General features: G+C 50.0%; 1 protein-coding gene across 1 annotated transcript in view; it reads right to left on the bottom strand.

Annotated features, from left to right (window-relative positions):
• terb1 (telomere repeat binding bouquet formation protein 1) overlaps positions 1-12,049 on the bottom strand; it is a 221,014-nt gene that overhangs the window by 49,818 nt on the left and 159,147 nt on the right. The window contains exon 19 of the mRNA XM_072517804.1: positions 4,176-4,283. Coding sequence (XP_072373905.1) covers positions 4,176-4,283 — 108 coding nt within the window. The remainder of the gene's footprint in view (positions 1-4,175; positions 4,284-12,049) is intronic.

Genomic DNA, 12,049 nt, shown 5'->3' with positions numbered 1-12,049 from the left:
AATACAGTTAACTGCCTTTTGGTGTGTCCTTTGCTTGTGCTATATTTCAATAAGTAATGGTGAACATTCTGAGAGAGTTGCCGTGCGGGGCAGTCTACTTAGATGACGCATTCATCACGGGGGTGATCGAACAAGAGTATCTGGAAAACCTTGAGGCAGTGCTGAAATGGTTCTCTGGTCTGGAGTCTGGTGGGCGAAATGTGTCTTCAATGCAAGGGTCTACCTCAGTAACCGGGTGGACGTCAAGGCTTACATCCCGTCATGGAAAACATGCGTACTATTCAGCAGGCCCCTACCATAACGGACACCACAGAGCTTCATTCCTTTTTAGGACTTGTTAACCAATATGGCAAATTCATCCCGTACCTTGTGACCATGCTGGCCCCCTTACATCTCCTGTTAAAGAAGAATCAGGTGAGGGCATGGAGAAGGCCGCAGGATGTTGTGTTTCGACAGGTGAAGAAATAGTTATTGTGTTCAGGTTACTGATCCACTACGATTCCACCAAATCTTACTCGTCATGTGCGACACGTCGTCTTATGGTATTGGGGTCGTCCTGTCACATGGATGGAGAATGCCGAAGAATGACCTATCGTTTTCACCTCTCGGACACTGGCTGCGGCAGAACAAAAACATGCGCAGATCGAGAAGGTGGGTCTTGCGGTGGTCTACGCGGTGAAAAGATTTCACCAGTCAGTCTATGACCGTCACTTCAATATTATTACAGACCATAAGCGTTTACTTCGTCTTGTATGTTCTTATTTTAAGATAAAGATAGATAGTTTTTTAAGAATAAAGGGATTAAGGGTTATGGTGTTCGGGCCGGAAAGTGGAGCTGAGTCCGCAAAAGATCAGCCATGATCTCATTGAATGGTGGAGCAGGCTCGAGGGGCCAGATGGCCTACTCCTGCTCCTAGTTCTTATGTCTTTTTAAAGAGGACAAGGGGATCCCACCCATTGGCTCCGCGAGGATCCAATGCTGGGTCCTGCTGTTAGCCGCCTATGAATATATGTTTGAGCATCGAACGGGGACTCAGATAGCGAACGCCGACGCATTGAGTAATTTACTTTTACTGTCTAGCCCCAAATTGCCTCCCAGGGCGGATGAAGTGGTCACCATTCTAAACTTCATGGATTCTTTGCTGGTCACGGTATCTCGGATCAGTGAATGTACTCAGATAGACCTGATTCTTGCAAATGTTTGACACGTTGTGTTATGTGGAGGTCAGCATCAACAGCTACCGGCGAATTAAGGGCGTTTCCGTCAAAACTGTCCGAATTTAGTGTGGGCGATGGTATCCTGCTATGGGGTATGTGCGTCATCATTCCAGAAAAAGACCAGCAGCTGATTTTGAAGCAACTCCACAATGGGCATCCAGGGGTGTCCAAAATGAATATGTTGGCACGCAGTTACATCTGTTGGCTGAGCCTGGATGCGGACATTGAAAATGCTCAAAAATGCTCCATCTGTCAGGAGCACCTTCACCCTTGGAAATGGCCAGGATGGCCGTGGGCACGATTGCATCTGACTTTACCGGTCCGTTTTAGGGTTCAATGTTCCTCCTGTTGTTTGACTTGAGGCTTTGAACCCACCCCAGTATCATTTTTCCTGACATAGGTGCGCAAGGGTGCCACAACCAGCTCCGTGTCATTCAGCCGACTCTGGTGTCAGAGCAGGCCACAGCAGAGTCTCAAGGGGGGGTCAAGACACCGATATGGGAGAGGAGAAAATGGAAACACAAGCTTCAGATGGGGAATCAACTGTTCAGCGGTCTTTGGTGTAGCATCCACTATTCGTTCCAATCGGAAGAGACATTTGCCTTCTTGATACACGCCAACCGATCTGGCACCTCGGGTGCACGATGCCCAGCCTGACGCAGAGTCCAGCCCCCTCCTTCTCTTCGGAGGATTCTTCGGCCTTTGGATGGGGGGGCGGGGATGTATCTGATGGAGTGGGAGCAATTAACTTCCCTGTGAACCTTTCAGAATATGTTAAGGGAGAGCGAGGAAACTGAGTAAATACTATACGGTTGTATGATGTAGAAAACCAGCCAGTTAGGCACCAGTAAGGCAGACCCAGTTGGGATCTACCAAGTGTTGTATATAATAGTCATTGTAAATAAAGTTTCTTTGAACTAATCTGCGTGCACTCCTTCATGGCCTTATAAAAGGGATCTAGTCTTTGCTGAGGCCATCAGTAGGAGAGTAGATCTGGCCTTCTGGACATTTTTGTCGCTATAAAATCTCTCATTGCCACTGCCAATTCTGATGCTGCAGTAGTGTCTCCAGTGCCGCTGAGCTTCTTCGGTCTGAATTCAGTGGGATAGGTAAAGATTCTGCTCCACCCTACTCCAAACAGGAGATATTCCAGTCTTGTTGACCGTGTGGACTCCATTGAGATCTCTGATGAAATCCAATGAAACACCTTTCCAATCATGAAAAATCTTTGCTGTAACTTCCCTTTTAGAGCCATACGTGACCATGTACACTATTCTCCTCCCACATTTTGATTTGAGAGCACCTGGATGCAACGAGTGAGGTCTGCTATTTGTTCCTATCTCACATGCACTGCTTTGGAATGCCCATGCCAGCTCCAAGCAGAGCATTCAGCTTGTCTTTGGTGTCATAACCTGGCACATGGGACTTACTGGGTGGGAATGATTGTCTTTCCCGTGTCTCTTGCGGGGTACGAGCTCCTTCGTTGGGGAGGGAATCTATGGCCCATCCTCCCGGAGATGTAGCGAGATTGCCTAGTGTGTGCCATTACGGAAATTGTTGGCGGAACTGTATTTGGATTGAAAAAGGGCAATAGAATTATCCCTCTCTTGTGAAACCGTAGAGTCCAGGAACTCCAGGGCTCCATGGACTATGATGTATATAGTGCTGGCCGCCTCCCATTCAGGTGAATAACGACCCCCAAGAGCAGGACCAATGGGACACAGTTGTCACCTGAGTAACGTCATGTTCAGACCCATTGGCCAAGAAGCACTGCAGCTCGAAGAGACACCTCCCCTGAGGTCCAGGGAGAAGACTCACAACGGTGCTACACTCTCAGGAACCGCGGCGGCCAGGGGCACCAGAATCGACAGTGAACGCTTCACTCAATCTATGTTGATGTGGAGATGCCGGCGTTGGACTGGGGTGAGCACAGTACCAAGTCTTACAACACCAGGTTAAAGTCCAACAGGTTTGTTTCGATGTCATTAGCTTTCGGAGCGCTGCTCCTTCCTCAGGTGAATGAAGAGGTCTGTTCCAGAAACACATATATAGACAACGCAGAATCGCCGAGCAGAAACTTATAGCCAAGTTCCGCACACATGAGTGCGGCCTCAACCGGGACCTGGGATTCATGTCGCATTACATTCATCCCCCACCATCTGGCCTGCGAAATCCTACCAACTGTCCTGGCTTGGTACAATTCACACCTCTTTAACCTGGGGGTTACCCCATCTCTGGATCTGTAAAGATTTAATCACCTGCTAATGCTCGCATTCCAAGCATTGTTTGGCATCTTTGAATTTGTCTATATATGTGTTTCTGGAACAGACCTCTTCATTCACCTGAGGAAGGAACAGCGCTCCGAAAGCTAGTGACATCGAAACAAACCTGTTGGACTTTAACCTGGTGTTGTAAGACTTCGTACTGTGCTCAATCTATGTTGTACACAAGGTCAGCCAGTTCGGCACTGACTATTACGACCTTGGAGCTGTGTACTATAGCTTTGTAAATAAACCTACGTTTCTTTGATACAACTCGGTATGGACTCGCCGCGACTTCATTAAAGAAAGCTCCAGAAGTATGAGGGCAAAGAGTCATTTTAAATGTCTCCATGTTACACAATTTATATTTTCCCTTGGACTCTTCTTCCACTACAAGCTGTGTTTACATCACGATTTGCTTAACATATGGTTATTTCTACCATACATCTGAACTGATTTTGAGCCCTGGACTCGAAGCTGTAATCAGCTGAGGGGCTGGTTTAGCACGGTGGGCTAAATAGCTGGCTTGTAATGCAGAACAACGCCAGCAGCACGGGTTCAATTCCCGTACCAGCCTCCCCAAACAGGCGCCGGAATGTGGCGACTAGGGGCTTTTCATAGTAACTTCATTGAAGCCTACTTGTGACAATAAGCAATTATTATTATTAAGTGCCCAGTGGCAAAAATGTTACTTACCGTGAACATCTTTTGTCAATGTTTTGGGCCAAGTTATAAAATCTGTTTGTTGTCTGAGGAAATTTGTCCCGTGTGATTCAGCTTTTTGGATTGGAGTCAAAAGAATCTCTGAAAATAAGACATTATTAGAAACTTTAGAATGTTACAAGCTACTTTAAAATCATGTATAAAATTTATCATAATCATGTTTCCTGCTCATCAAGATTATCTTTTTTTTTAAATATGTTTTATTGAAAATTTTTCCCCAAACAACAATTTTTCCCCTCTTACAAAGCAAACGCAACAATAATACAGAAATTTTTAACAATACACAAGTAACAAAACCCCATTATCTTTGACCTAAACTAAACTAAACCCCCCCCTTCCCCCTGGGTTGCTGCTGCTGGTCATCTGTCTTCCCTCTAACGTTCCCCTAGGTAGTCGAGAAATGGCTGCCACCGCCTGGTGAACCCTTGAGCCGATCCTCTCAGGGCAAACTTTATCTGCTCCAGTTTAATGAATCCCGCCATATCATTTACCCAGGCCTCCAGTCCGGGGGGTTTCACCTCCTTCCACATGAGTAGGATCCTGCGCCGGGCTACTAGGGACGCAAAGGCCACAACGTCGGCCTCTTTCGCCTCCTGCACTCCCGGCTCTTCCGCAACTCCAAATAGAACTAACCCCCAGCCTGGTTTGACCCGGGCCTTCACCACCCGCGAAATCACTCCCGTCACTCCCTTCCAATACCCTTCCAGTGCCGGGCACGCCCAAAACATATGTGCGTGGTTTGTCGGGCTCCCGCCACACCTCCCACATTTGTCCTCCACTCCAAAGAACCTGCTCAATCTTGCTCCCGTTATGTGTGCTCTATGTAGCACCTTAAATTGAATCAGGCTAAGCCTGGCGCATGAGGAAGAGGAATTTACCCTGCTTAGGGCATCAGCCCACACACCCTCCTCTATCTCCTCCCCTAGTTCTTCTTCCCACTTTCCTTTTAGTTCGCCCACCGACTCCTCCCCCTCTTCCCTCATCTCTCGGTAAATCTCTGACACCTTGCCCTCTCCGACCCACACCCCTGAAAGCACCCTGTCCTGTATCCCCTGTGTCGGGGGCAACGGAAATTCCCTCACCTGCATATATCTCAAGAAATTTCCCCGGGGCAACTTATACTTTTCCTCCAATGCTCCCAAGCTCGCAAAAGTCCCATCTATAAATAAATCTCCCACCCTCCTAATTCCCAACTGGTACCAGCTCTGAAATCCTCCATCCATTCTTCCTGGGGCGAACCTATGGTTGTTCCTGATTGGGGACCCCACCAGGGCTCCCCGCACCCCTCTCTGTCGCCTCCACTGTCCCCAGATATTCAATGTTGCCGCCACCACCGGGTTCGTGGTAAACTTTTTAGGTGAGATCGGTAGCGGCACCGTCACCAGCGCCTCTAAACTCGTCCCTTTACAGGACTTTCTCTCCAGTCTTTTCCACGCCGCTCCTTCACCCTCCATCATCCATTTACGTATCATTGCCACATTGGCGGCCCAATAGTAATCGCCCAAGTTCGGTAGTGCCAATCCTCCTCTGTCCCTACTACGCTGAAGGAACCCCCTCCTTACTCTCGGAACATTCCCTGCCCGCACAAAGCTCGTGATGCTCCTGTCTATTTTATTAAAAAAGGTCTTGGTGATTAGTATAGGGAGACATTGAAATACAAATAAGAACCTCGGGAGGACCATCATCTTAATTGCTTGCACCCTGCCCGCCAGCGATAGAGGCTGCATGTCCCACCTCTTGAAGTCCTCCTCCATTTGTTCTACCAACCGTGTCAGATTAAGTCTGTGCAAGGTTCCCCAGCTCCTAGCGATCTGAATCCCCAGGTATTGGAAGTTTCTTTCCACTTTCCTTAGAGGCAAGCCTTCTATCTCTCTACTCTGGTCCCCTGGATGTATCACAAATAATTCACTCTTCCCCATGTTTAGCCTATACCCCGAGAAATCCCCGAACCCCCTCAAAATTTGCATAACCTCTATCATCCCCCCCGCTGGGTCCGACACGTATAACAATAGGTCATCCGCGTATAACGAGACTCGGTGTTCTTCTCCCCCTCTAATCACCCCTCTCCATTTCCTGGAGTCTCTCAACGCCATGGCCAGAGGTTCAATTGCCAACGCGAACAACAATGGAGACAGCGGGCATCCCTGTCTTGTTCCCCTATATAGTCGGAAATACTCCGATCTATGTCGACCTGTAACTACGCTTGCCGTTGGAGCCCCATAAAGAAGTCTAACCCAGCGAATAAACCCGTTCCCAAACCCAAACCTCCTTAACACTTCCCATAAATACTCCCACTCCACCCTATCAAATGCCTTCTCTGCGTCCATTGCCGCCACTATCTCTGCCTCCCCCTCCACTGGGGGCATCATTATCACCCCTAATAGTCGTTGCACGTTAACATTCAATTGTCTCCCTTTTACGAACTCTGTCTGGTCTTCGTGCACCACCCCCGGGACACAGTCCTCTATCCTCGATGCCAGTACCTTTGCCAACAATTTGGCGTCCACGTTCAATAATGAAATGGGTCTATAGGACCCGCACTGCAACGGATCTTTATCCCTCTTCAAAATTAACGATATCGTCGCCTCCGACATCGTCGGGGGTAGAGTCCCCCCTTCCCTGGCCTTACTGAACGTCCTCACCATCAACAGGGCCAACAAGTCCACATATTTTCTGTAATATTCCACCGGGAACCCGTCTGGTCCCGGGGCCTTCCCTGCTTGCATGCTTCCCAGTCCCTTAATAACCTCGTCCACCCCAATCGGTGCCCCCAGGCCTACCACCCCCCGCTCCTCCACTTTCGGGAACCTCAATTGGTCCATGAACTGCCGCATCCCCTCCTCTCCCTCTGGGGGTTGAGACCTATACAGTTCCTCATAGAAGGTCTTGAACACCTCATTTATCTTTCCTGCCCTTCGCACCGTGTCTCCCCTTTCGTCTCTAATTCCTCCTATCTCCCTCGCTGCTGCCCTCTTTCGCAATTGATGAGCCAACAGGCGACTAGCCTTTTCCCCATATTCATACCTGTGCCTTCCTCCACAGTACCTCCGCCTTTCTGGTGGTCAGAAGGTCAAATTCCGTCTGGAGTCGTCTCCTCTCCCTGTACAATTCCTCCTCCGGGGTCTCTGCAAATTCCCTATCCACCCTTAAAATCTCCCCCAGTAATCTTTCCCTTTCCTTGGCCTCTGTTTTCCTTTTGTGGGCCCCAATGGAGATCAGCTCTCCTCTGACCACTGCTTTTCGTGCTTCCCATACCACTCCCACAGGGACCTCGCCGTCGTCATTGACCTCCAGGTATCTCTCAATACACCCCCGCACTCTTGCACACACTCCCTCATCCGCCATCAGTCCCACATCTAATCGCCAGAGTGTTCTCTGCTCCCTTTCCTCTCCTAATTCCAGGTCCACCCAATGTGGGGCATGATCCGAAACCGCTATGGCTGAGTATTCAGCTTCTTCCACCCTAGAGATCAACGACCTTCCAAAAACAAAAAAATCTATCCGGGAGTACACATTATGGACATGGGAGAAGAAGGAAAACTCCCTAGCCCTAGGTCTAAGAAATCGCCATGGATCCACTCCCCCCATTTGGTCCATAAACCCCTTAAGTACCTTGGCCGCTGCCGGCCTTCTTCCGGTCCTTGAGCTGGATCTATCTAGCCCCGGGTCCAGCACCGTATTAAAGTCCCCTCCTAAAATCAAGTTTCCTACCTCCAGGTCCGGTATAAGCCCCAGCATCCGTCTCATAAATCCCGCATCGTCCCAGTTTGGGGCATACACATTAACCAACACGACCTCCATTCCCTCCAACCTGCCACTCACCATTACATATCTACCTCCGCTATCTGCTACGATGTTCTTTGCTTCAAATGCTACCCGTTTCCCCACCAAAATGGCCACCCCTCTATTCTTTGCGTCCAGTCCTGAGTGGAACACCTGTATCACCCATCCTTTCCTTAACCTAACTTGGTCCGCCACCTTTAGGTGCGTCTCTTGGAGCATAACCACGTCTGCCCTTAGTCCTTTCAAATGCGCGAGCACTCGGGCCCTTTTTATCGGTCCGTTCAGGCCTCTCACGTTCCACGTGGTCAGCCTCACTAGGGGGCTACCTGCCCCCCTCCCGTGTCGACTAGCCATTACCTTCTCTAGGCCAGTCCCATATCCCGCCTCCGCGCTCGCTCCCCCAGCGTCGCACACCATCCCCGCCCACCCACTCTTTAGCCATTTCCTTTTGGATTTCCGCAGCAGCAACCCAGTTGTCTCCCCCCCCCCCGCTAGATCTCTTTCTAGCATGATTGCTCCCCCCATATTACTTCCGTAAGTCAGCTGACTTCAACTGACCCCGGCTACTCCTGCTCACTCCTCGACCCCCCCGTGTGGGGAACTCCCATCCGCCTTGCACCTGTCTTCCCGCCTTATTCTTTCTGCCGTGGGAACATCCCTTTACCTGACCCGCCTCTTATGGCGCAGCTCCCTTTCCCCTCCCCCTCCCCATTCTCCAACTATGTCCCGTCTTTCCCCCCTCACCGGCGCCCACATTTCCCCAATGTCTCCCCCCTTCCCAATTTACTTCTCAATTAACTTCAACCATAACATTAACAATAACATTTCCTGCAGCATCAGTCCCTCAGTTCCGATCCAATTTCTCTTCTTTGATGAAGGTCCATGCTTCCTCCGCCGTCTCGAAATAATGGTGTCTCTCCTGATACGTGACCTATAGTCTTGCCGGCTGCAGCATCCCGAACTTCACCTTCCTTTTATGCAACACCTCTTTGGCTCGGTTGAAGCTCACCCTCCTTCTCGCCACCTCCGCACTCCAATCCTGGTATACCCGTACCACTGCATTCTCCCATCTGCTACTCCGCACCTTTTTAGCCCATCTCAGGACCTCTTCTCTATCCTTAAGGCTGTAAAATCGCACGATTATCGCCCTGGGTGGTTCTCCCGCTTTTGGTCTTCTCGCCGGAATCCGATTTGCCCACTCCACCTCCAAGGGGCCCGTAGGGGCCTCAGTACCCATCAGTGAGCTCAGCATCGTACTTGCGTACGCTCCACAGTCCACTCCTTCCACACCCTCAGGGAGACCCAGTATCCAAAGGTTCTTCCTTCGCGCTCCATTTTCTAGGGCCTCGATCCTTTCAGTACACTTTTTATGAAGTGCCGCGTGCGTCTGTGTCTTAACCGCCAGGCCCAGGATCTCGTCCTCAATATCTGTCACCTTCTGCTCCACCACGCGGAGCTCTGTCTCCTGGGTCTTTTGAGTCTCCTTGAGCCCCTCAATTGCCTGTAGCATCGGTGTCAGCACCTCCCTCTTCAGCAGCTCCACGCACCGTCTCACTATTTCATCCTGCTCAGGCCCCCATGTCGCCTGCGCTTTCTCCGCCGCCATCTTGTATTTCTCTCTTTCTGACCCTTTGGTCGACGATTCCTCGCGCTGCAGCCGCCGCCGCCGGTTTTTTCCTCCTTCGTTTGGGGACGACGACTCCCTTCTCACACACCCCACACCGGGTTGCGTCGTCGAAAAATTCCCCGTTGGGGCTCTTAAAAGAGCCCGAAGGTCCGTCGGAGCTGGAGCCGCCGAAACGTGCGGCTAGCTAGGCATCACCGCAACCGGAAGTCCCCATCAAGATTATCTTAACCACAATAACTGTAACAAAAATTATGCACAGCTGCTAAAAAGAATTTCACAACGTTCTGCATGAAAGGCAACTAATTAAAGTTTATAGAATGTGTGACAAATTAATTAAAAGGTTTTTCAAAGACGGAAGAAGAAACATATGGATTCTCCGTCGGTGGGATCTCCCGCCTCGCCGGCTGCGCACTCACGCCCGCGGATTTCCCGACGACGACGGGGGGGGGGTGTTGGGTTGCTGCTGCACCAGGTGTGGCGGGACGGAGAATCCTGCCCATAGTTCTTCACCTTGGCCTCAGGGTGTCCCAAAGCACTTTTGAAAAAGAATATACATGTAGGCAAGTATGACAGCCAATGTGTACACATGAACGTCACATAAACAACAATACGTAAATGGCCAGCTGATCTGCTTTTTATATTCGTTCTGGAGGGAATATTAGGTCGATATCAGAAGCACCACATAGACTAGGGTTGAAAATGATGGCGGTGACCCTGCCCACCAGCTGGAAAGTCAAGAGTGAGTCCACCTCAGCTGGCCCTGGAAGCCACACCGCTACTTTTACGGCTCAGGCAATCAACTGCCTGAACAGGAGGAACCTGAGGGCAGCACGGTAGCTCAAGTGGATAGCACTGTGGCTTCACAGCGCCAGGGTCCCAGGTTCGATTCCCCGCTGGGTCACTGTGTGTGCGGAGTCTGCACGGAGTTCTCCCCGTGTGTGCGTGGGTTTCCTCCGGGTGCTCCGGTTTCCTCCCACAGTCCAAAGATGTGCAGGTTAGGTGGATTGGCCATGATAAATTGCCATTAGTGTCCAAAAAGTTAGGAGGAGTTGTTGGGTTACAGGGATAGGGTGGAAGTGAGAGCTTAAGTGAGTCGGTGCAGATTCGATGGGCCAAATGGCCTCCTTTTGCACTGTATGTTCTAACCCCCAACCCCCTCACCTCTGAACCCGCATTAAGGACACTAGGGTAAGTCATTAATTGGCCACTTGAGATCTTCAATTGGCCCAAGGCCAGACTGCCCACTACTTCACCTGTCACTAGTAAAATTCCAGTGGCGACAAGCAAATGGTTGGCACAGGGCCACTTGCATCTCACCCGTTTTGTAAGCCTGCGGCTGATTTTGGGCAGTGGGGGCATAGAATTCTGGCCATAGTGCCATTGCATGTTTTACATCCACATAAACAGATGTGCTTTGTTCTAACGTCTCATCGAAAAAAAGGCTACTTGGAAAATACAGGCACTGCAGTCAGTCTAGATTGCATGATCAAGTCTTGGAGCAGAGCTTCGATTCAACATAATTTAACCCAGAAATGAGAATGCTATAAAATGAGTGATACTGACATTTTACACAAATTCTATTGTGAGACATTTGCCATTGTCAATTGAGGCATAGATCAGGGAGGTCACGTTGGAGTTGTACAGAACTTAGGCGAGGCCACAGCTGGAGTACTGTACGCAATTCTGATCGGCACATTAAAGGAACAGGCGGCGCACATGCAAGATGCTTTCTGCCCACTGGCTGCGGGGCCTGGGCAAGGGTTGCACTATGGGTGAGGCAAGGTAGCACTGTCCAATGGTAATGCACATACAGTGGCAGGGGGAGGGGGTTGGGAATGGCCATGCGTTAGGTAAAGCTTGTATCAAGTGAGCATGCATCTGCAGCTGAGGAAGTTTAGATGCAGCTACATTGACATGCTTGGAGTCAGGCCCCTAGCTTATCCGTCCACTCAAGAAATGCAAGAGGCATGAGAGTGCCACAAAATGAACCGGACCTTTTCATCCCTCAGGCACAGACTGCAAATTAATGAGCATTTCAGTGGGTTGCAGAACAATTTGATGAGTGGGAAAGCGGTACAATCTCCTTGTGAAAGCAGGCCATGGAGCAATAAATGGTAGAGGTATTCACAGTTCCTTTCAATGTCTTCTTTCAGGTTTGAACCAGTCTCCCCCATGGTTCAAGCTCACAACACATCCTTGCAGCGTGGATTTCGAGAATGCCTGCACCTGAGCTGAGAGCACACGATGCAATCCAGTTGGCGAACCTGCTGCCAATCAGTCAGGCAAAGCGGCTTTGGGCAGCAATGCAGTGAACTACACACACTGACATCCAAATTTTAGACAGCACTCTCCGACTCCTACAGTCCAAAGATGTGCAGGTTAGGTGGATGAGGCATGCTGAATTGCCCTTCGTGTCCAAAAAGGTTTGGTGGGGTTA

The sequence above is a fragment of the Scyliorhinus torazame genome, chromosome 10 (assembly GCF_047496885.1).
Source record: "Scyliorhinus torazame isolate Kashiwa2021f chromosome 10, sScyTor2.1, whole genome shotgun sequence".
NCBI classification, from domain to species: Eukaryota; Metazoa; Chordata; class Chondrichthyes; order Carcharhiniformes; family Scyliorhinidae; genus Scyliorhinus; species Scyliorhinus torazame.
This window is presented reverse-complemented; position numbering and strand designations above follow the sequence as displayed.